The following is a 25,218-nucleotide window of genomic DNA, read 5'->3' on the forward strand; positions in this document are numbered from 1 at the left end:
CCGTATCTCTCTCGAATTTGCTAAATCTGTCTCTGCCTTTGTTCCTCCTTATCAGCTTGATGTGATCCTTGTGTATTTGATAGACCTATCGCGTCAGTGCTAATCTCTGTTTTCCCTCCACCTACAGCATTATCTCCTGTGCTGTGTATTATCTCTGTATGGAATCCTCTTAGCCTGGGGCAACATTTACCGACTTGAGAGAGTGTTCTCCTTCAGTACTCAGCCAGCGTTTTACTGATGTGTCATGAGGTGTGAAAAAGTGAATGCTAATCTGATGGAGATGTAAAGGGACAGGGTCACTCACCTTTCAAATGCCGAGGCTGTTTGCTGGAAATCAAACTTTGGTTTGATTCTCATTACTGCCATTGTCTCTGTATGAGACATTCACAGGGGGGTACATAACTATTTCACGGCTCTGTCCTTCAACTTTTAACAGCTACCAAAGTCTGTGATGTGACACTTACAGCATGTAAAGCAATTTTCAGAGCCTCAGTATTTGTCCTCCCTGCGTACCTTGAACATGACATGTTGTCATGTATCTGCCTCCCTTTGCCCTGTAGGGCAATTACTCTAGGGCACTTTCCATCCGCTATGGCTGCTGCACATACCGCTGTGGCACATCTCACACATGCTACCAGGAGGGAGGCAGGTTGGAAATCACAACAAGTAATTTTAGGATTCCTGCTGGCCTCCATGTGTTGTCCCAGGCACTCAAAACTCCTGGGTCAGGGGTGGAAAACACAGGTCCTAACAGGTAGTGCACAGCTACAGCACACGCAAAGGGTCAGAGGACACCCCTCCAGGGTCCAAAAGGTATTTGCTCTTCTTGTTAGTCTGTGTAGATGATAAAATGTTATTCAATCCAACAAGGAGTCACGCAAAAGTGCTCACAGTTGGCCTACTTTTTTCTGGGTTACGGCCCTTGATTTATAGCAGACATTAAAAGTGAGTGACAGTAGTCAGACGCCTTTTGGTATCAGGGGAGTTGTGTTGGGAGGCAGGACATACCTCTCTCAGGGCTGCTCGCTCTCTCAGACACCATCCACTGCATCACCACAGTGTTAAAACACTGCTTTAGAGGAATCTCAGTCTTGGATCTCCTCTTTGGGGATCTCATGCTAGCAAGAGCTGAGGCTTGTGACAGTCCCGCCTAAGTGATCTGCCCGGGAAGGAAAGGGTTACGCTCGTCTCACTCAGCTGTACCTTAAATTAAAGCTTACAGGAGTGCAGGGCAGCTGGATCTTAAGAAAGGGTTAGCTCAGGACTGTTGAACATGTACGAGAACATGTGCACGCAAACACACGCGCTCCCTCCCAAGCACACACAGGCCTACGCATGTGCGCAGATGTACACACGCACATGCACAGCTCGTGGTGCAGTTAAATGGATCATCAAAACAGATTAAAGGACTTTAGGATTCAGCAGACCTTAACGTTCACTAAACAAAGTCAAACAATAGACCTTAGTGTCTTTGATGTCACACATGAATCCCTTGTGTCCAAACATGCACTGTTAAGAAACTCAAGGCGCAGTGCTCTGAGTAATAGGAAGGGCTGGGCAATATATCAATATTATATCGATATTATGATATGAGATTCGATTTTTTCTGGGATTTTGGATATTGTAATATCATGATGTAGCATGAGTATAACATTTCCTGGTTTTCCAGATTGTGAAGGCTGCATTACAGTAAAGGGATACAATTTTCTGAACTTATTAGATTGTTCTATTATTTGCGTTTGTCTGTTTGGTCATCATATCCACAACACTAATGACTGTTCACGAAAAATCTCCTCGGGGTAAATATATTATGAACTCAACAACATTTATTTGTCCAAAACCATTGTCATATCAACATCAAGGTATTTAGTTAAAGATATTGTGATATTTGATTGTGTTCATATTACCCATCCCCCTAGCAACAGGGCTGTAGAGATGCTACCAAGTGGCTTGATTAATATTGATATTAATAAAATGTCTTCTGAGTGCTTCTCCCAGCGCAGCCGCGTTGCCGCCTGCTGCTGCTGGATGAGCCTGACTTATTTGTCTTAGGTTTCTTGTCAACACATGCCCCCGGGAGAAGAATTGTATAAAAACAAAAGACAGCTGTTTGAAAAGGCAGATATGCAGAGAATTCAGCTGGATTGTGTTCATCTGCATTTTCACATGAGAACCTCACGAGTGGCAGGCCTGAAGACAGCTTTCATCAATCCACCCTACCTATGAGCACAAGACACTAACAGCTTTTTTGTGAGTGTGCTTTGGAAAATCTTTAAGCACAGGTAAATAGACCTGGACACTGAATGCTTTTTCACTGCTTGTACCATTATGTTCCCTTCCTCTGAGTGAAATACGGTTTTTAATCCAATGTGCACCAACCTTGAGACACATTGCTAATGACTTCATTACAGGATAGATTTGGGCCTCAAACGCCAGTGGGTATGCATCATGAAAGTCTGTGTGTGTGTGTGTGTGTGTGTGTGTGTGTGTGTGTGTGGTTAGTCCTTTGTCATTAAAGAGAACATTTTTGAGCTTCTCTGGTTCTCGGAAAGCCAGTGGAGCAGAGGCTTGGCACACCACATCCGAATGATAGTGGCACTTAATAACAAGTCAGCTGCCAAGGTGGCCACAATTACAGAGCCTGAGGAAGAATGTCATAACCAAAACTGGCACTCGGAAGCCGCCTAATAAGATTAGGGGTGGAAAGTGTTGCAGGCCCACTGTGATCACATGTTATCATCTGCTGGTGTAAGCAACTGTGGTGTACCAGAGTGAAAGAGATTTACCCAAGTGGGTGTTTTGACAAAGAAGTGCGGTCGTATTTGAAAGTGAATTATGTTGTGGCAGCCGTGTTGTAGTTACATGATGAATGAGAGGCGAACAGAATCACATATTGTCAGCTTGATCTGTGCTTGTCCTGATGTAGCAAGGGACACAGCAGGGGGCACTGTTGAGCTTGTGCTGATTACAACCAGAAGAAAGAGGTACATATAGCCATTTCTTTTTTCTTTTTTTTTTCTTTTTTTTTTTTTAAATCTGTTTCTGTTACTTTACATCACATTACTGTTTTATGAAATTCTAAATTTATTTACTCGTCATCTGCTGTCCTTTGCAAACCAGTTCCATCATTATAACTGATTGTGATAGATTCAAATCATCACTTCTCTCTTATTTTTATGGATATTTTTTTATTGTTTGGAATCCCTCCCCTGTTTATACAAATTGCAATAAACTATGCCAGTCCTAGTAATATTTGTTGAGACTTAATCAAAGTTAGCAAAACACCACATGCCAGTGTCGTATTGTTTGCCCCAGTTGATTGCCTTTGTAATGGAAGGTGAGAGGCCCGCCTGATGATCTCACCTATCTTTTTGGCCATCTGCTGATCTGTCTGTAAATATTTATACAGCACAGAGACAGTAGTCTGGCAGAGAAGCGTTATAAGGAAACATTAGAACAAAAGTATTGCAATAATTTACACAACGCAGACACGATAATCCTAACCGCAGAGGTACTGGTTTAAACTGAGGTTTGGATAAAACATTTTGCTATATCGCTGTGATCCTTATGAAATTGGACTCCAGGAGCAACATATCCATTTGAATCCCATGAGGGGTTATGGGGTCCATATAATAAATTTTATGAGGTTTGGGAGCACATGCCACCAGTTCATCTGATTCAGTTGAACTTCTGCTAGGCAGCCTTTTGGATGGGTAAAGGAAAAGTGTGTCCTCCGCAATAAACATTTTAAGGGTCGGTTAAAATGGAGGTCATAGGTGAGGATGAGTTTCCTGTGAAACGATGTGAAGTAATTGTCAGTTTCAGGTTATAGCCTTAAGATGGTCCGCGCAGGATTAGCCTCTCAACTGGACAGCGTGTTGCCATGAACCAATTTTGACAGTGTTATTTAGCAGCTGCCACATGTGCATGTCAGGTAGACTGCAGCAGAGGGGACGACAAAATTAAAATCTCCTGCTCTCGCCAGTCATCATCTGAATGAAATGTCTACCTCAAATATGTCTTACGGAATCTCTGGGGTGATAGCCAATAGCCTCTCTATAGCACCTGGTAAATGAAAGCAGCTGTGAGGACTGGAGGGAATGAAACCAGGAATGAACACTAGCAAAGCACATTATTACACCAGCAGGTTTTTAGATCAGGCCCCTAAAAGGAAACAGGCCGGGCTATCTTCGGCGTCCCCCCGTCCTTGATGAATGCTGCAATTTTCCGGCCTGTGACCCCCGAGATGCTATCAGAGGTCTGGTGGTTTTCTTTGGCTCTGTTGTTGAGGTTAGTGTCAGCCCCTCATGGTCTGCTGAGACGTTAGCCTCATCCTCCTGGGAGCAGTGGCGGTCGTCCTTATCGCAGGAAGTCACACAATACACCACTGGAATGTAAACACCGAGCTTCAGTGCAGCTGACTCGCAGAAACACAGTCAAAAATTTCAGTTGAGCGTTTTTATTTTTCATTCTCCCCTAGACTGCTTTGGAACAGAGTGTCCACAACAGGGAAATACATTTTTTTTTTTTTTTTTTTAAATCCATTTTAGAGATGTGCTTTTGTTGTGTGTTTCGCTTACAAGAAGACATAACAGCATTCTGAGCCGCTGACCTTTTCTCATTGAAATGTAGATGTTGGATGTTTCGGTGTCCCGCGGAACAATGCACAGAAACTCAGAGGTGATTTATGACTGGGATCAGCTGTGTTTGTTAGTCTGGGTGGCTGCCAGAAGTCCCTGGCTGGTAGTGAGAGTCAATGGGCCGTGAGGACATGGAGGGCAGGTTCACTGGGGTCCAGCCGGCAGCACACTGAAGAGGTATGGGAGGCTGCGCAGTGTGGCCTTACATGCCTGACGTGTTGGAAGACCTCTGATCACAACCAGCTGAACAGACCGTGTGTGTGTGTGTGTGTGTGTGTGTGTGATGTTCTTTATTGTACACGTGTCCTGATAATATGTGGTCATTAATGTGTTGTTTTGTGTTGGAGAACCAGTATGTGTTCTTTAAATCAGTGAAAACACACCACACAGGCTTATATGGCTCTTTGACTTGCAAGAGATGAGAAGGAGGTCACCTATCTGCAAAATACTGCATAGCGCAGATTCAGCAGCAATATTGTCCTGTTGTGCTAAATCTAATAACTAACTTACTTACTCACAGTGTTTTGTTTTTTTAGTTTTTTAATTTAATAGTATCTTACCTAATTCTTAATTTATTTCTCTTAATTCAGATAGCTTTTTCCTTTATTTATTTTATACACACACGCACACACACACACACACACACACACACACACACACACACACACACACACACATATATGTATATCACACTGTCACACTGGAAGCCTCTGTGAATTCTTCTGGGCAGGAAAGGGTGTGTGATGTTCTTAGTGTTTGAATTCCTTTTCGCAGCATGGTTTACCACTTGCCAAAGCGGCTGTAGTGCCCAGGTTGCCAAGGGTCATCTATTTATATGAAGATTCACCACATGGCGCAATTATTCCCATGCATTTTACCCTGCATGGGTTGGACGCTGAGCCGTGGCCTCTGACCCTGACCTGAGGCACAGAGTGGGCTGCAGACACACTGCTTTGTTTGGGGCATGCAGTCTGTTCAGCAACGTGCACACCAACCCCCCAGAGGCTCAGGTCAGGGAAGGAAACCTCAATGATCTGATGCTCACAGGATGGGGCTGATAGTGAAGTCCCTTTTTTGAATTCTCATTTGTTCTTTTAGAGGGAAGGTGTAGCTCTGCAGCTGCTGCTCTCCTTCAGACTTGTATGAGGGCTCAGCTGGACATTGAGCCTGGTGAGGGATTGATGGACAGGTGATGTGTATAGAACTGAAGACATGAGAAACTCACCACTGCCCCCTGCAGTCAGGCGGGGGTGTTGCCTCTGCTCCAAACCCCTAGGAGGCCCACTCCTCATTTCAGAGGTCACTGGGTTCACTATTTTAAGACAGTGAATTTCGTAAGTGGGGACTTTTCTCTTTTGAAAATAGCACTTAGCATTATCAGCAGTGTTATGCCACAGAGTTATTTTCAGTTACACAACAAAATCTGTCAGTGTTGCTACCGTACATTCCCCCGTAATGTAGATCATCTCTCTTTTTTGTCTTTTGGAAGGGTTAAGGATTCACGTCTGTCTCTATCCAGTACAGATGATGTTGTTCCCTTCCACCATGCAGCTGTCACTGTGGTCTTGTGTATTCTCCTGACCTGCAGCAGCTCAGCATTCCTGCTTTCTTATTGGGCAGAATGATTAAGAGAATGATGAGCGTGACCCTGACCCTGGACAAATCCCTGTTCAAGCTGCCACACAGGTGTGTGGCCTCGGGGGGAAGGAGGGACGGGGGTAGCCCCCCCAAAGACAAACACACACATACACACATGCACACACACACACTATAGCATGTTCTTATGACTTTTGTCATGCCCTTGACTTCAGGTCACATTCTGTTCACAGCCACAATGTGCCTGTCTGCTTGTGTACCTTCATGGTCTGCTTCTGTATCGTTCTCTCCAAATTTCTTGTTGCTAGGCGACCTCTTTTCTTTCAAAAGTTGAATACACTTTAAATAAATTAAGTAAACTCTCCGCCTGGGACCGGGGCTCCTTAAATCATGCTAATATTCTTGTCATGTGGTGTCCAACTGGAAACAGGCAAGCGTCCCATTTCAGATCCTGACCTGCAGAAGAAGGAACCCTCTATGTGGGTTTGAAATTGATTTAATAGATGGATCAGAGTTTCTTTTTTTTATAGGATAGTCCCATTTATTCTGAATGTGAAGGTTACAGACAGACTGTGCAGGAAGGGAACACCACTTTGTTTGCTAATTTAAAGGATGAGACAGAGGAAAGATAAAACCCCTGAGGTTCATGCCAAGACTAATAACTCAAGAGAAATAATCAAACACTTTTAAATGCCTGTCTTGAATCTAATGTTTTGATGTCAAATGTGCACAAAAACATAAATAAAAGATAAAAGAGTGAGGCATGTGTACAAGCTCTATTCTTCGGAGAAATGAGTGGCATTCATCATGCTTTACCACAACACGACAAGCAGGGGTGCCCTCCCCTCTGCAACTGCACAGTCTGCCTTTAAATGTTGGTTCCTCATTGTATATTGTATATCCTCCGTAGTTTTTATGGCATAGACTGATGGATTTTTTCAGAGTAACACTTGGCAATAGAAAGCACACCGTGTTTTTGGTATTAACATTTCCAGATGTTGTAAACTGAGAGGGAAATAGTTTAATTAGCTGGTTAAATGCTACCATTGACTGAATGCACTGAAATCCGTTGGAGGAAAAAAAAAAAAAGAAAGAAAGCACTTTTCTTGGCATTCTTTCTCATCCTCTGGTCCTCCTCTGTTTTATGGACATGGAGAAGGTTTACAAGATAATTAGTGCCAAGCGAATGCCCCCTTCTGCTTTTCTCCACGGTGTATTGTCAGTCCAAGATTTCTTCTCTGGGGAGTGCAAATGAAACAGCCCGATTTCATCAAGTCTAGAACCACACTGTGAACATAATCTCTCTTGACAAACTCCCATATGAATGAAATTAAACTGAACTGCAAGAAATGCGGGGCTGTGCCCCGAAATTGCAGTGTAAAACAGAACAACCCATAACCCATCGCATTATTCCTTTCATTTTTAATTCTTATATTTCCTCATATACCAGAAGTGGTGTCGTTTAAACTATTGTATATGCCAGACTGTCAGCACCTGCGTCGGCCCAGCATCATTATGTATAGTTTGTGACTTGCAGTGAGAGAATTCATGTGGTTTAGCTGATGACAGTTTTGGCAGGATGTGTAAGTGATAGAAATGAAATGGAAAGAGTGTGACTTCTCATGGAAGTGTGTGTCAGCACACACGAGCGACACACGCTGGTCTCTGGTTTTTACTGGAGGAAATTTAGGGGTTACGGAGGAGATACAGGTATTGTATCTCCCTTGTGTGTATTTGATATTATGCCAGCATATTTCATCTCTGATACTTTTCTCGCTCCATTCATTGCTTGATATATTTTAATTCCATTTTGGAAATAATGTCACCTTGACGTTTTACAAAGCTGTGAAGGGAACAGGTTTAAAACTGGAAACAGTGTCCCATTGTAATTATCATGAATCACAATTTTCCAAACACCAGAGACTTTTCCACACTTCTCAAGAACTGCATCCAAATTCATTCGTGGGAAGACATTTGAAACTTCATCAGACTGACATGAATGAAAGAGAGGCACATTTTTTCTCAATCCCGGCTGTTGGAAAAAAAAAAGTCCTATTCCAATTCCGCCTTTACCAACACACTCCTTGTTCAGTAAGCCATGCTGGCATGACCTTTCAAATGATGTGTTTGATGTTTTAAATCTTGCAGACTGTTTTCATCCTGTCAGTGACAGCACATTTACTTTCCATTTAACTCTTTATTTTTAGCACAGCAGTTTTTTCTTCTGTCTAATATTTGTGGTTTTAATGACTGCAAGATTAAGTTTCCTCTTCTCTCTCCTTGTCAGATGTGAATGAGTGTGAAGAGACCAACGGGGGCTGTGAGGCTCTCTGCTGTAACACCATTGGTAGTTTCTACTGCAGGTGTCCACCTGGCCAGAAACTGAATGAGGACGGCAAGACCTGTCAGGGTGAGTCTTCTAATGCACAAACAAGTCACCAACACTCAGTCTCTGCCCAGTCTCCTAAAAAAACTCTTAAAAACATACTTTTCTTAGGCTTGCTTTTTATTGAATTACAGCCATTATTTGTTTTATTGTTATTTTAGTTACTTTGCGCATCTGCTGTTTTGTATTGAGCGCAGTTTGTAGTAGATATGATGATGGATCTGCTTTTAGCATAATCTTATTCCTAACCCTCCATGTATCCCAACCAGGGATCATATCCCAACCACTCTTTCACCACACTGGCAAATGTTTTTGCTCTTTTCCTCTATTTGCTCAAGTTCATGTTAGCCTTTGTTTTTATGTGTGCATTTTTTTGCACTCATTTTTTTTTTTTTATTTATCATGGAAAGCTCTTTGTAACTTTGATCTGTAAATAGAAAGTGCAACCGCTGCTCTAGCCAGATGCCCAGTCTCTGCACCAGCCAGCGCTCACCAGGCCTGAGCTTCTTCCCACCGTTTTCCCTTGAGAATTTTTTTTTTCCACTAGTTTGATGTTTCTGATTAGGGAATCTCTGTGAGTGGTTGGCTTAATCAGAATAATGACTCCTCTGTGCTAGAGCCAAGCCTAGAGGAGAAGGAGACGAGCAGTATGGCTGCCTCCTAAAGCAGCCAGTGAGCGGTCTCATCCAGGCTATGGTTATTAGGATAGCTAATATGGGGACGTTGTCACAGCTGGCTTTCATAGCACTCCGATCTCTGCTGCTGATGTACATTGGAGAAAAACAACTACCCACAGCATTAATGTCATAATGGTCTGCAATTGGCAGGAGTATTTACAGGAGTAGAAGAAGCTGGCTGGGAGCAGTGGGTGTTGTGGATGTTTATGTTCAAACTGCGTATGTGGCACTACAGAGAGTGATCAGTGCATTCCTGCTGCATGACCCTCCTCAGATCGGAGAACTCTGTGGATATAAGCAAAGCCTCAGGGGAGGCGTACACACATTCTGATGAGAGAAAACATCAATTTAATTTGCTATTAAGATTGAACACTTGTGGAGTCCAACTGCGCACAGCCACATCACTACTTGGGGTGAATCCTGCCCTTGGCAACATGTTGGATTTTGTCAATGAAAGACATCTGCTGTGGGACATTCGTTTGCCTATACCGCTGGCTTTGACAAAGAGTGAACAAATACATCTTTTGTTCAGTGCAAAAAACCCATTACAGTATGTTGAATTTACAATATAATCGTCTTTGGAAAGTTCACTAGTTTTAAGCTCCTGGTCATATTTTTTGTTTCTGTGGGGTTTTTTTGTGAATGAGCAGTGCTGATATGAGTGGCACAGATCAGAGTGGAAGAGGCCAACAGTAACTGCTGTCATGCTGAGAGGTGTGTAACAGTGTCAGCGCTCAGCCGCCATGCCAAATGAACATTACAGGTCAGACCAACACAAGCGTGAAGGTGGGAGTGATGGTCTGCCAGCGCCTGGCACCTTCCTCACACTAAGTTGGAGGTGGCTGTGTGTGTGTGTGGGAGAGAGAATTTGAATAGGCTGTTTGAATAGTGATTCCTCTTCCAAAACCAACAGGTATTGGATGCTCTTGCTCACACTGAGACCAGTTTTTCTTGGGGAAAACATCTCGTCTTCGCCAGGGGCTGTGCTGGATTTTTCTGCTTCTTTATTAGGATTTTTTTTTTTTTTTTAGGGTGCTTTATTTTACACATATGGCTTCGAGCCTATCACCTGTCTTCCATGCTTACCTGGCTTGCATGGTGCACATGATTTATGATTTGCCATGTCTGCACAAATCTGCATTTTACATATGATGTTTTATAGGGGTGTGTGAATATTTGCGTGCACTCAGCGGTGGGGGTGGCACATGTTAAGAGTAGCTGTATCAGATTCTGGTGGTCTGTCTGAGCTTGAGGTCTCTTTGGATGCTTGTAGCCTTATGTCATGACTGCAGGGTTATGTTACAAATGTTTTAGGTTAGATGTTAATAAGAACAAAAGTAATATCTAGGTGAAGCTCAGTCAAACGTGCTGCATGGCACAGAGGTCTTTATGGGCCTTCTCTGCCCCAATCTTGGAAGTAATCCTGGCTATCGGCATGCCCTGCTCTTTTTAAACTCTATAAAGTGCTGTCATGGTCCAGCACACCAGTGTTTAAATGTATATGTTGGCAACAGATCACAGAGTTCAGCGCTTAGCCCCTGAGTAGATGGCTTCACGGCAAGACTCATTCCTCTCTCAGATGTTTGGAGTCTAAATAGCAAATTCAATTTCTGGCACTTCTTGGCATTGCTTTGGTGGCTCTTTTTTGGAGTTTTTTTTTTAATACACATGCCAATATCAAAAGAAAACTAGATGCAGTAAATCATTCAAGCTGACCACGTTCCTTATGCTCCAACACCTGAATGATGTTCCGTTATAAATCTCCCCTTTTTATCATATAATGTCCTTTGAAGAGATTGAAAAAATGCAATGGCCTGCTGTAATAAATCACCACAAGGCAAAGAAACCGTTCACACTTGCTATTCATCACAGCACCGCTTAGGTTAAAATGCAGAATCATTCTCCTGTTGTTCACATGCATGTGCCCGGAGTAGAGGGGAGAGAGTTTAGGCTGCGGGTGAGAGTAGGGGATGGAGAAGAGGGAGAGAGAGAGAGAGAGAGAGCGAGAGAGAGGAGGATCTTAAATGTGATGGACATTTGGTTTTAGAGAGGGGAGGGTGAGAGAGAAGGGGAGATGCAGAGAGAAGGGCAGAAATCAGCAGAGGCACAGTGAAATATGAAGTAGTTCTGCTTCACAGATGAGTTGTTATGTGCACCAGACGCGCATTGGTAACTAACGGGCATTTTTTCTAGCCATTAAAGTTGTTCCATTATTTTTTTAGTAAATTAGATTTTAAAATCTAAAGCATCATTTTGAGATTTTTTTCCTGTCAAGCATTAAACTACAATTTTTTGCTGTTAGCCATGGCAGCAGGATGGTGGATTTTCCTCTTGATATTTTTTGAAGTAAGCCAAGCATCTGGTGCTAACTATCCATACAGTTACTATAGACGGATCTGCTATAGGCCGCATTGTTTCCATGGATACCATGGCTATAACATGGGCTACCTGGGAGCAGGTAAGTGATGCACACTGTGCTGTAGATGTTGATGTTGCAGCTGTGGTTTCTGTGTCTGTGTAGCTTGCTTGTGAATCTAATAGTGCACATTAATTAAGTAAAAAGGAAAAGTCCCCTAATTATGCAAGTGAGTGACATTAGCATTTCATTTTACAGTATATTAATGTAATTCTACTGTATACTGTTAGATAAAGAATTTTGTATAGTACTATAGTACTAGGATGAAAGTATGAAGTTGACTTAGAGATATAGTTGAATTATTAAATGAAACAATACAGTCTAGTTTTATTTATCAGACCATGCATTGGCTTCATAATGATTTATATATTTATTTTTGAGAATATCTTCCTATTATTTTCCTATAGTAGCATATAAACAAGGGATTATTTAAAGTTTTAGGATGTTTTTGTCCTCTGGAGCCAGAACAGCCAGACAGGGTAATGAGTGCTACTGATATCTGTCTGCTGCATGGGCATGCTGCCTCGCTCTGCCCAGATAACTGAGAGCCAGCGAGACTTGCTTTTATCAGCACAGAGACTAGCACACTTGAAATACGAATCGTGAAAGAGATGTTTTGTAATGCCAACACAAACAGGATACTAGATATACACCTGACAGATTATGTCATTGTGATGATACCTGAATATTTGGTTTCATGTTTTGCATTCCAGCAGCTGTCAGGGATAAATACAAAAGATGGACCATGTTTATTATTACCATATTAGTGATAATCTCACTGAATTATTGGGGCTTTGCTCTAATTACATAGCATTCTAGGACATAAATTATGAAATTTTAGAAATTGTTAGTCTTCTGCACACATTTAACATATTACCTGCAGGAACCCAATCAAAACAGAAATACAGTTTTTCCGTGATGAGGGGAAGACACCAGGGTGACGGCGGCTGCGGGTGAAGAATTAATGTGCCTTTGGTTAAGCCAGCGGCTGCTGAGGCTTTGGCTCCACGCTTGGAGAGATCATGTTCTGGACGTGGAAACCAAGCTGGAGGGGATTCACTAACTGTGCACTGTGCTCAACAGAGGAGCAGCAGCCCCACAGCGCTGGAGTGATTTCATGAAAAACCAAACCAGAGAACGACATGCAGTACGGACGGAAAAAAAGAGGGCTCCTGCCAGCTTTCCTGGATGAAGTAAAGTTTCAGTTTGGCAGTGGAGGGAATAAGAGAAAAGTTTAGAGCCTGATCTGTGTCCCAAACACTATATTTAAAGATGTAGTGGGATATCCTTGTCCTGGGGAGCATCCAAAAGGGAGAAGATGGGTTCATCCATGGGATATGCCCATATTTCAACAACAGAGGCTTGGGCAGGTTTTACCAATATCATTAAGCAAGTGCACTTTAGTCCCTTTAAGTCCCTATAATCCTATTGTTTTGTAGGCTGAGGGAAAATGTAGGTTTCATGTTAGCCATTAAGATTCCACAAAGCCAAATAAATAAGAAACAACTACAATTTACAACCTCTCTTCCATTATGCAGTGAAACCTCAGGCAGGCAGGGCTTCCAAGGACCTGATCGCAGAGATATTTTCTCCGCGAGGTCACATGCTGTTTGTTTGCACTCTTTGTGTATACTTCTGCACCATCCAGACGGTGGCGTGTGGTGGCGTGTAATGTGCACGATGAGGCTCAGATGCTCTCGTCCAGATACCAGGCTGCCTCCATCCCACATAGCGTGACATAAGGAGCCTGGAAACCAGATTCTCTCCGTCTGCCTCAGTGGCTCTGGGTTTCATATCCTCCTCTGCAATGGCAATGATCATGTTGGACACAGTTCTAATAGTTAAGATGCCATATAAAAGGGGGATGTACAGTCATGACAGTTTGATTGTATTTATCTCTGAATTATTGTTCCCATCAGGGCACCAGTCAACATGTGGGAATATCGATGTTGAGAAACGACTTATGAGATTTGTCTGTAAAGAACTGGGCATATTAACAGTTGCACAATGTTTACAATGTTTACAAGAAAGATCACATGGGCAGATATGGTGATCTGACAGTTGCATTTCAACAGCAGTCCATTGTTTATTCCTCTTTATGAGACAATGTTACTCCCATAGTTGACAAAAGTATTTCTTTTCACAGGATTCCTCTGAATTCTTGAAATAGTTTCTTCCGGAAAATAGCTGCTTAGACTGAGGACCCGCGAACTGGATCGTACTGAACAGCACATTACTCAAGCAGCCATTTACTTTGGCGCTCAGCAGCAATCTTTTATGATGTGTTAGTTTGTTTTTATAGACCCTCAGGAGTGGCCAAAAGCTGTTCACACTCTCCTTTATCGTTTTGTCATGGCTGTAAGAATTTGGCAAAGCAGTCGGCAACATTTCCAGTAACTCCGACATGAAGGGTTTTGCTAATCCTGAACTTAAGTTTCACTGTTGTATTTCTTGTGCTCTTGTTTTTTCTTAATGTGTAAATAAATAAACCTGTGAACCTGAACCTATAAAGTATATGTACTGGTTTAGAGTGTAACTTGTCATTGGCATGATCCTGTGAAAGTCATGGGAGGTGGGTTTGATTTAATGTCCTAATTTTCCTGAGGTTGGTGCCAGACGGAGGGTTAGCAGCAGTCCAAACAGAGCACAGGGCGCCATAAGGCCCCTCAGATCTCACAGGGGGTCTGCTGGGCAGCCCAGAGAGCAATTTATTAATCTTTGACCCTTAAAATAAGACACTCTTAGGAAAATGATTTGTTTCATTTGAAATTTGGTCACCCAACAAAAATGGCCTCAGATAAGGAGCCCCCTTCTTTATTTGTTTATAATCTCTCTGCTTGGAGTCGTGGAATGTGTGTATTTTGCATCCCTTGATTTTGGTTTCCATATGTTAGCTGCACCCGAGGGACTTTGACAAGAAGCAAAGGAATTTAAATTTGGTTTTAAATGTTCAGTAGTTGTTACCACATGGGGGATTTGTTTGTTTGGGGAGTAATGCACTTGTAGAGTAGTTTTAGTCCTCATCCATCATCTCCTCTTGGAGTATATCTCTATCCTAAAGGCTGCATTAAATTCCTCTCTCAGCCTGGCAGCTTTCCGGGCTTTAGTCTTGAGTAGTATTTTTTTTCTCATAATGAGGGGATTTAGTCAAATTGCACCAATTTCTCTCCCATCTCTCTCTTGCTGCCTCTGTCTTTCTCTTCCTCCCTCTTTCCCTGCAGATATTGATGAATGCCAGGTCCATAATGGAGGCTGCCAGCACAGATGTATTAACACCCGGGGCTCCTACTACTGTGAATGCAACCCTGGCTCTCGCTTGCATGTTGATGGGCGCACCTGCCTCGGTGAGTAACGTAAGAAACTTGTGGCAGTGGCTGCAGTGTTGAACACAGGACACAAGAGCCACCCCCAAAGATGTTTTTTTTTTTTTGCCTCCCCCCAAATACAGTCACTCCTCTACATAGTTCCTTGACTTGTTATCTCATAATAAACATATTTGTCAGCTCTGCTATGGAAACCACGGACCCTTTCAGGTCACATTCTTCATTTAAACAAATTAGTGACTGAATATTAATCCTATTTCTCTTTGAAACAGCCGCTCATCCATATTGCCTTCCATGCGTGGCAGTGTCACTTTTTCACTCCCCACTTACTTTAATGATAAAATATTGAGTCTCCTTTGGAAACAATGGACTGCTACTGGATCCTTTATGGTCTTATTGTGAATACTAACTCGTGATAAATCCACCACATGGACATTTTATCATACAAACTATATTTATGATTTTGCAAAATGATCTCTTTGATTTTGATCACTCCCCCTGTTGTAGGGTGATCGGATGAGTCACGTTTGCTGTTCTATACTTTCACGTGCTAATTGCATTTATTTTTCTCTGAACACTGTTTTCTGGGCTTGGAGACTTTCCTCTTGGGTAGTGTGGTCAGATCCATGTGCCCTGCAGCATTAAGCCTCTCCTCATTCTCTAAATATACATTCATGCATTTATATCTACAGTACATATCTCCTGGATATAGGCTTTTTGTATAGATCACTCAGTGTTCATTGTTTCATGAATGACAGAGTGGCAGAGTAGAAGCTGATTTTTGTTCGGGTATAGTTCATGTAAAAGCAAAGATGTTTGCTCTTTCATGAGGTCATGGATTTTTTTTTTTTTTTTTTCAAATCTGACAAAGATGAGGTCTAGCTAAAGACTTAACCATCTAAAATGTGCAAGTTATCACCTCCCTGAATAAATGACAGAGGCACAATTATAACCTGAACAACTAAACCCAGCATAGACCCACAGAGTACCAGCAAGATTAGTTACTGGAGACCACATTCACCTCAGTCAGCCAGGGGTCTCTAGACCTCTGTTTACTTAAAAGGCAAACTTTTCCTTGCATCAGATCCTGTCAGTATGGCATGTGAAAGCTCAAGTAAGCTTCATTCCCCCAAATCTGTATGTGATCATGTCGGTCTTGAACTCTGAAGTGTTTATGTAGTACCTGTACCTTGTTGCTGTTGTGCCAGATACATTAACCTTGGCTTTTTTAAAAAACAGCTGATAGAGGAAGAGTATAAACCTGGTATCAGCGCCTGCGGTCAGGAATGTATACAGAGTGTCCGGTCTGACATTTACAATGAAAATCTCTACTGCTTTTCTTGGCCTCGTACTAAGTTTTTTATGTTGCTGTACAGCTGGAATGAGAGCAGATACTGCAGTTAGCACCCGAGTGTCCCTGAGTGCTTTTTGTGTGACGGCTGCTCTATGAAGAGATGAGTGATTGCACTAATAATCGTGGTGCACATGTGACCTGACTCCCAGGTGATGCTTATCTGTGTGGATGCATATCTGTCAAATGACAGGTGGTATGGAGGTCCTTGATAGATAATCTGAACTCTGCAAAGCGTGTGCATCTTACAAGTAAATCGAGTCTTGGAATGTTGTTTTTTATATGTTAAATCCAAGTTGTGTGAAGTCATTTCACTTTCACTCAAAATGCTATTTTTTGCCATATTAAGAAGTTCCTTTGATTGTGATTTTGTCATTGCTTTGAAGAAATCCGTTGATGGAAGTGAAATTGCGTTCAAAGCAAATGGAGAATATTACAGATTGCAGAATTTTTTTTCATGTTTTAAGAAAAATTATGTGTTCTCTGAAGTATGTGCCGCACAGCACGGCCACATATTGGATAACAAGCCTCACAACACATACCGATGGCCAGAGAGTCATTGGGAGGAAAAGAAGAGCAGATGTCCTCCGATCATTTCAGCGGCTCAGCTCTACTTGTCTTATCCAGCTCTCGATCTGCCAGAAGAGGTCAGATGTATCCACACAGCTAGCGTGTGGGCGCATAATATTTTCGCTGGAAAGGACTCGGGAGTTTGACATGAACTTGTGATGGATGGGATCTCGACTCTAGCCTTCGAGTATGAAAACACCGTCTTTGAGAACAGCCTCTACCTATTGTTTTCCCTGAAGGGATCAAGTCCAGACTGTCCAGCAAGGTTTCATCTGTTTCATTTGATTCTGAGAGGAAGAGAAACATAGACAGGAGAGATGATTGAGCTGGCTCTGCCCCTCACCTCATCAGAGTGTTGTCCACCACCGAGGTTTTGTGATCTGCTCGCTCTGTGATTTTTGGCCCCTTGTGTGGTGATGGATCCTGTATGGCTCAGAGCAGAGAAACTCCCTCAGGTATTTAGGGCAGTGTGTTGTAGAAGTATTAATTCTAAGGTCATGATCTTTCACATAATTATTCCTCTGAATGTCACACTGCAGCCAGATCAAAATGAACAACATGAAAATGACGTTTTGATTTTTGGAGTTAATTTGTTCTGCAGAGGCCCCTCTCTAAGATTAATTATTTCCTCATTCTTTTCTAATTACTTCTGTGTGTATGTCTGTCAGGCTGTCTCACTTTCTCTGCCTGCTTGGCCTCTTTGTCAATAAATCTGCTGATAACTCTCTCTGTTTATCTGTCTGTATAGCTGTCCACTCCTGTAGCATCAGCAATGGGGGATGTGAGCACTACTGCGTGCAGCAATCTCCTGCTCACTTCCGCTGCCGCTGCAAGCCGAATTACGTGCTGGCGGAGGATGGCAAGCACTGTAAACGTGAGTGCCTGTGTTCCCAGACACCACTACAGGGCAGCAATAAACACACAGAAACATGCAGCATGCTCACTTTTGAAGAATGTTGTGAAAGATGACTAATTATAGAGGATGGATGACTAAGAAAATGGCACCAATAAATGAGCACGTTGGAAGATTCTGAAGGTGTGATTCTCAAGATTTTGTCATAACATGAAAAGCACATTGCAGGCATTTGCTGCCAATTATAATTATCTGACAGGATGTCTGTGGTGAAACAGGATTAACTGTCATTCATGGGATGAGGCATTTAAATTGGAATGAATCATGGCAGTCGTCTTCACTCATTTTCTCCAAATTAGTATTTTGACGTGCTTTCCTCTTCTGTATCTCCGAGTCCCTGCCCGGGGCTCTGAGGCCATGCACTGGACAGCTCTCAGGGGATGGGAACATTATGATTTTCACAAAAAATCACCGTCTTTTAGACACTCTCACTTTGTAATTGTTGGCTGTGAAGAGCCTCCTCTAACTTTCTAACTTGCAGGGCTGAAGGTTCTCTCCCAGATGCTGGATAGGCTTATACAAGTTAAACATACAAACACACACACACACACACACACACACACATCTATGCAAAGAGAACATCCAGAACAAAACAGAGATGTGGACCAAACATTGGGTTGTGGTGTGGATTTAGTATTCTCCAGATGCTCTGCGTTACGATGCGTGACAACAAATGACTTGGCTGTTTCCGTTTGTGCTAGCAGTGCAGAATCCCTGTGCGGATCAGAACGGAGGTTGCATGCACGAGTGCCGGGTCGATGGTGGCAAAGCTCACTGCGACTGTAAAGCCGGGTTCATCCTGGCAGAGGATGGGAAAACCTGTGAAGGTAATATTGCCAATAACACAAATAATGGTAATAATAAATGTTATTTATGAACCACAGAGTTATTAATTCTGTGCATATCATCATGGTTGATGGAGGACATTAGCAGAGTTATGCAATTCCTGTGTGTCTGAATGCTGTTGGCTTATATCTAGAATGCTCACGGGATTCTTGGGTAGCCAGGGTTGGGAGGAATTGGCAGGTTGTCCTGTGAATTTTGTTTGACCTGTTTTTTTCTCTTCCCTGTGAATGTGGTTTCCTGTGTTTTTTTGTGTTTTTTTGTCTTTTTTTATACAATCCATAAATAATTGATTACAGCAAAAATGCGCTTTCTAAGAACGAACAAAAGCATACAAATTGGAAAAATAGGTAAAAAAATAATAAAAAAGTATAGGAGATGCATTCAAAATAAAGGGGTGAAAACTAAGAATACAAAATAATAAAACAAGCTAGAATAGAACATGGGGGCACAGCCAGAAACATTACTTAAAGATAAATATGTGTCTCAAGAAATCATTTAAAAGATGATGAACGATTTGATCGTCAAAGGTTTTCAGAAAGTCTAAGATTACCATTGTACCTTGTATCAGGGCTTTGGTGACACTATAGCACTTTTATAGCTGAAATAACTATATAAATGAATAATAGATTTTCTTGTAAGCTGCACCGGTGACGTTTAGGTTTGGGCGAGGTATCATATTTTCAAACTGATCTGCTAAAGCCTGTCTATATGAACCTGTTCAGTCCAGATACGCTGCGTTGTTTTGTTGACAGTCTTTGATTGTTTTGCCACAGATATTGATGAGTGTGAGACGGAGGCAGCAAACTGCGCCCATGGCTGCCACAACACGCTGGGGTCCTACGCCTGTGTGTGTAACACTGCCTATGAGCTGGGATCTGATGGCAAGCAGTGTTACAGTGAGTGTAACCCCTCTCTCACAATATCATTTAATATATAACTATTTATCTTTAATTAATGTATACAATTTCAAAGCATTTCACCAGGACACTGTGTGATCTTATTGTAAATGTGTGGTAGGAATTGAGATGGAGATAGTGAACAGCTGTGAGAACAACAATGGCGGATGTTCCCACCACTGCCAACACTCGACCAGCGGGCCTGTTTGCTCCTGTAACCAAGGTTACAGGCTGGATGATGACCTCAAAACCTGTGTTGGTAAGGGAATGTCATCAAATGAAGAAAAAAGAATTAATGGGGGCAAAAAAAAATCTGGTTATGTCCCAGTAATCTGTCTTTACTTTATTCTAGAAACCTTTTGCTTCTTCTCCCTAATAATACAGGATGTTTTATCTTTGAAGTGTAAAAAAAAGACCAGACATTTCGTTTTTGTTTATATGTTTAAGAAAGGAAAATAACAGGTAAAAAAAGACTGTTTTATGAGGAGTTATAAGAGGACGTCCCATTGATATTAATACTGAGATTGTCCAAGCAGTGTAATTCATTATGATTTCCCTTATAAGAGGCTGTAGATAAGATTTCATAGAGAATGTCATCAAAAATTAATTTGCATTACGCTACTGTTCATCATCACACAGACAAGTCTATTCTAAAACTGTGAGCCAGACAATCGAGGCTCTAATCTGCAATACCACCAGAGTCTTTGTCGTGGTCTTTTCTCAAGTTAAAGTTCAAAACTTGTCCACCAGAATAAAAGTGATCCATTTAGATTAAATCTGAAAACTGGGTTTTTCAAAACTGATTACAAAGTCTCTGATCCTTAAAGATCAGGACTTGGAGTTTGTAATCCGATCAAGCTTTTAACCTGATGGATCAGCTGGACTGTCAGCAATAAGTGTTCAGTGAACCTTTATTTCTGAAATCATTAAAAATGGTTTGTTATCAAAAAGTTACCAAGAAAGCTTTTTTGCCTTTGCCATCAGGAGGTCATGACAGTGTGGATACCTGACAGAAAATGACACTGAATCCACATTTTTGCGAAGATTTGGGCTTTTAAAGGCAGTGGTCTTAAACTTTTGATCAGCTGATGAACAGCCTATTTCAGTTTAATGGTTGTTTGCAATAAAATGCTTACTCAATTTTTTTTTTTTTTTGTCTCACTCCCATTTCTTCTTTTTGCATTTTAAACCTTCTTAAGATCCAATAGTGCAAAATGTAAATTCTTGCAATTTCTCAACTGGTCTTGAGATTTTGATCAGGAGTGTATTGTTATTTATTGTACTTCATAAATTTGCAGGTGGAGAAAAAGTAAATCATTAACGATTTCTCTTTTCATTACCAAATCAGCTCTTACTTGTCCAGCAGATGGCCATATGGGGGGGATTAAAAGCACTTCCAAATCAGTTTGGAAATCCAGGTCCTGTGGTATCTGGACCAGCGTTATCCAAACTGACACTGTTTTGGAAAACTGGGACAAAATAAATGAGATCATTTTGATGCTGAAAAGGAAAAATTGAGATCTGGAAACCCAGACCATTCCAATGAAGATTAAAAGTGTTGAAAAATTGGACAACAGTGAATTTTCACGAACAATCCAAACTTCATAAGGGAAGAGGAATGACCGAAGCCTGAAATTCAGTGACATTTTTCTGTATGTGTAACCTCAGACATAGTTGGCTATTCCGGTCATACAGTTCATTTTATCTCTATAAAATGTAGTCTGAGTGAACAGGGAAGCGGGTATCACTATACCCAGATAGTAATTTTTGTGTTGCTGCTTGTTTTGTTTGGCAGACGTTGATGAGTGTGGAGAGCAGAGTTCCTGCTGTGAGCAAGATTGCACCAACTACCCCGGAGGTTATGAATGCTACTGCTCAGCAGGATACAGGCTCAACTCAGACGGATGTAGCTGTGATGGTATGTTTTGCCCTCAGTCAAAAGTGAATGACAGCCTGCCTTTTATAAGACAGTTATTATTTTTTTTAATTTCTGTTGAACCTGGAAGAGTTCCAGCTGAACTCAGACCAATTTCACGAGGTTTGTGATTATTTTAGCTCATCACGTCATGCAGAGAAAATAAGCACAGGCCTGTTAAATTGTTTTGGCTATTTTCATTCTGCCCCCAGAGGTTTGATGATGTAGTAAAAGTGTTTGAATCTGTGTTGTGTGTGTGTGTTGTTTAGATGTAGATGAGTGTCTAGCAGCTAACGGTGGCTGTGATCACACATGCCAGAACAATGCCGGGTCCTTCCAGTGTTTCTGCCGGCGGGGCTTCCGTCTGGACGAGGACCGGCGTTCCTGCATCCGTAAGTAGCTGCAATCAGTGGGAGTGAGGGGGAATCACACCAGCATCATGCCGCTGGAACTCTTGGCACTCTGTGGCTGCTCTACTGCAAAAAACACCCATCTCTCCAAGTCATTTAGTTCACTTTAGTCGTAATCTTGGAATCTTATTTTCATTAAAAATAAAATAAAAGCTGCCAGTGGGGTGAGATCATTCCATGCTTTTCCATTTTAACTCAGCATTCAAAGAATTACCTTAATTCAAGTGAACCGCTTCTTTCAAGAAAGTTCGTAAAGCTTGTAAAAGTGGGTGGACTCTCAGCCTCCACCCTCTGATTCTTGGCTCAAAGACTTGTGTCTTTCCTTTATCCAGAAAACTCAAATACAATCTTTTGGGCTGTTCTAATGCTTTTGAACACCATGGTCTTTCTTATGTTAACTCATCTCTACTTAGGAAATTTCTTGCCTTGATACAGATCTAACAGAACAAATGATATGAGCAATGCACCACTATTTTAACTGTATCTCTCATTTTGGTTTTCTTATCTTTTAATGTCCATATATTTGGGGGTTATTGGATAAGAGTAGGAACAGACAGGAATAGGATGGTTGGTTACCTGCATGATTATGCATTTTATGATTTTTTCATGATTATGCATTTTATGATTTTTTCATGATTATGCATTTTATTTTATTTCTGGTAATGTAAAAAAGGGATTATTTTCTTTTAGTTGTATGTTGTACAACTAAAGAAGATAAAGATACTGGCTACAGGCAATTGAAGTGAGATTGAGTTTCGACTAAACAGTCAGAAAACTTGGAATAAGCATGTGATTCAGACGTCAAACTGCAGTCATTTAGGTGGTCTTCACTTCATTCGACCACTTGTAGTTTTGCATAGTGTACCTCTAGGATTCAGATGCTAAATGACCAGATTGAATGGCTTGGGAAGACACATTTTTGGCAGTGTGTGTGTAATTCACTCTCTGTCCCCCTCCCTGCAGCACTGGAAGATGCTATCGAGGCTCTGTCCAGCGGAGGTGCCGTTGAACTGCCTCTTGTTCGCCCTCAGCTGACCTTGCTGCAGGACTACAGCCAACCCCTGGAGCGCTATGACGACTACGAAGATGATGAGGGGGAGCTGAGGGCCGAGAGTAACCTGGCAGAGAAATTCGGTAAGCCCCCACCTCACCCCCCAAACCTACTCATTACCATTAAGCAGGAACCTGTATCTGATTACCTGGGCTTGACTCACAGGAGGCAGAGCCCTCTGACAGCCTCGTATACTGCAGGTAATTACAGACCACATGGTGGGGGTTAATTGCTGTGCTTTGTGCTCCCAGGCTGTTCCTATATACTGTACCACTGCAGCATCCCTCACTGTAATGATGAGGCTTATGTGCACTGGCAACTAGTTGGGGCCCATAGCAGGGAGCCAATGCCCTGTTTTGTATAGTCCAGTTTAGATGCTTGAAAAAAAAAAAAACTAACACTGTGGTGATCTAACAGAGTTCTATAAGCTTTTTTCTAATTATTAACTGACATAAAATAATGGATAAAAGTACTGAATCATGTCATTGATTCCAGTTGTGGTATACCTGAATTTCATTGTTTCAAAAAAGAAAAATTGTCCGTAAATCGAATCGCCAGCTATTGAGGCAGTTTGATGAATCAAACAGAATCAGTGTTAACGCAAAGATTCACACCCCTACACTGAACATCTGTCAAAAAGCAAAGAAAAAACAAGGTTACTGCTAGATATACTGTATGTTGCATTTGTTAACTTGACCCTTCAGATTTTGATTTGTGTATAACAGTTTTTATAGACGTGTTGAGATATAGAGTATCTTTCCCCTCCTGTTTTCAGTGTGTCTGGATGACACTTTCGGCAATGACTGCAGCCTGACCTGTGATGACTGCTCTAATGGAGGGAAGTGCACTCCAGAGAGAAATGGCTGTGACTGCCCCGACGGATGGACAGGCATCATCTGTAACCAGAGTGAGGACTGATCCAGCACGCACACACCCACATACACATAGTGTCCCTTTGTCTTAATGCACACACACACACACACACACACACACACACACACACACACACACAGTGCCTCAGCAATGCACTAGAGTCTGAGCTCAGTTCTTGCAGTGTAGCGATTGTAAACTTTGTTCTTTTTCAATCCCACAGCTTGTCCCGAGGGGCATTTTGGTAAGAACTGCTCCTTCCCCTGTAAGTGCAAGAATGGTGCCAGCTGTGATCCAGTCACTGGGAGCTGCCGCTGCCCGCCTGGGGTCAGTGGAGACTTGTGCCAGGATGGTGAGTTGCCCCTGTTTGTCCCAGACAAAAACACTTTGACTTTTTACCTAATCTACACTGAAAGTATTTTTCCCACGGTTAACATGGTGGTATTATCTCACAAGTAGGTCCTGCATTCCAAACTTAGTTTAAGTTATCACTGTTTTCCTCTTTGCAGGCTGTCCCAAGGGCTTCTATGGGAAGCAATGCAATAAGAAGTGTAACTGTGCCAACAACGGGCGCTGCCACCGGACCTATGGAGCCTGTCTTTGTGATCCAGGGCTTTACGGAAGGTTCTGCCACCTGCGTGAGTCCCACTGCTCACACATCTGCACCTTCTGATCTTTTACCTCTGAACGTTCACGACAAAGGTCTTAGCTTGGAAAAACACATTTCCTGACAGGCTCACAGTGAACATACATGTCCAAACAACCATTTAAAACCATGTTTTAAATGAAGCATGTGAATACACTGATAATAGCCTTAATCCATATATCATATTGTATTGTATCATATTAGACATCATGTCATATCATATGCCCCTTATTTCAGTTTCCATGGCCCATGTGTTGCAGTATTCTAAATAATAGGTAAATATCAGATTTTTTGTGGGTATACAAAGTAATGCGGTCATTTTAAGTCTTTGGCTCTTGTTTTCTTTCCCCAGCTTGTCCCAAATGGGCCTTTGGACCTGGCTGCTCCGAGGAATGCCAGTGTGTCCAACAGAACACTTTGGAATGTCACCGTCGCCACGGCACCTGTGTCTGTAAACCGGGTTACCAAGGCAACACGTGCAAGGACGGTGAGTGCACCAGCACATATATACATATACAAATGTTGTAGGTTATGTTTTGCTGTGAAGAGTTGAGTCTGAGTGTTATGAACACCTCTTTGAGCCAACTAGCCCTATATATATATATATATATATATATATATATATATATATACACATATATGTGTGTGTGTATGTGTGTGTGTGTGTGTGTGTGTGTATGTGTGTACACACACTATATATACACTATATAAT

At 41.9% G+C, this 25,218-nt stretch overlaps 1 protein-coding gene across 1 annotated transcript in view; it reads left to right on the forward strand.

Annotated features, from left to right (window-relative positions):
• The window catches only part of megf6b (multiple EGF-like-domains 6b), a 57,506-nt gene that overhangs the window by 20,549 nt on the left and 11,739 nt on the right, over positions 1 to 25,218 (forward strand). Inside the window, exons 5-17 of the mRNA XM_030051386.1 lie at positions 8,524 to 8,646; positions 14,937 to 15,059; positions 17,708 to 17,833; positions 18,577 to 18,699; positions 19,492 to 19,614; positions 19,736 to 19,873; positions 21,410 to 21,532; positions 21,799 to 21,921; positions 22,903 to 23,073; positions 23,766 to 23,897; positions 24,084 to 24,212; positions 24,370 to 24,498; positions 24,859 to 24,993. Of these exons, the coding sequence (XP_029907246.1) occupies positions 8,524 to 8,646; positions 14,937 to 15,059; positions 17,708 to 17,833; positions 18,577 to 18,699; positions 19,492 to 19,614; positions 19,736 to 19,873; positions 21,410 to 21,532; positions 21,799 to 21,921; positions 22,903 to 23,073; positions 23,766 to 23,897; positions 24,084 to 24,212; positions 24,370 to 24,498; positions 24,859 to 24,993 (1,698 nt within the window). The remainder of the gene's footprint in view (positions 1 to 8,523; positions 8,647 to 14,936; positions 15,060 to 17,707; positions 17,834 to 18,576; positions 18,700 to 19,491; positions 19,615 to 19,735; positions 19,874 to 21,409; positions 21,533 to 21,798; positions 21,922 to 22,902; positions 23,074 to 23,765; positions 23,898 to 24,083; positions 24,213 to 24,369; positions 24,499 to 24,858; positions 24,994 to 25,218) is intronic.

Source organism: Myripristis murdjan, chromosome 5, assembly GCF_902150065.1.
Source record: "Myripristis murdjan chromosome 5, fMyrMur1.1, whole genome shotgun sequence".
In the NCBI taxonomy this organism is placed as follows: Eukaryota; Metazoa; Chordata; class Actinopteri; order Holocentriformes; family Holocentridae; genus Myripristis; species Myripristis murdjan.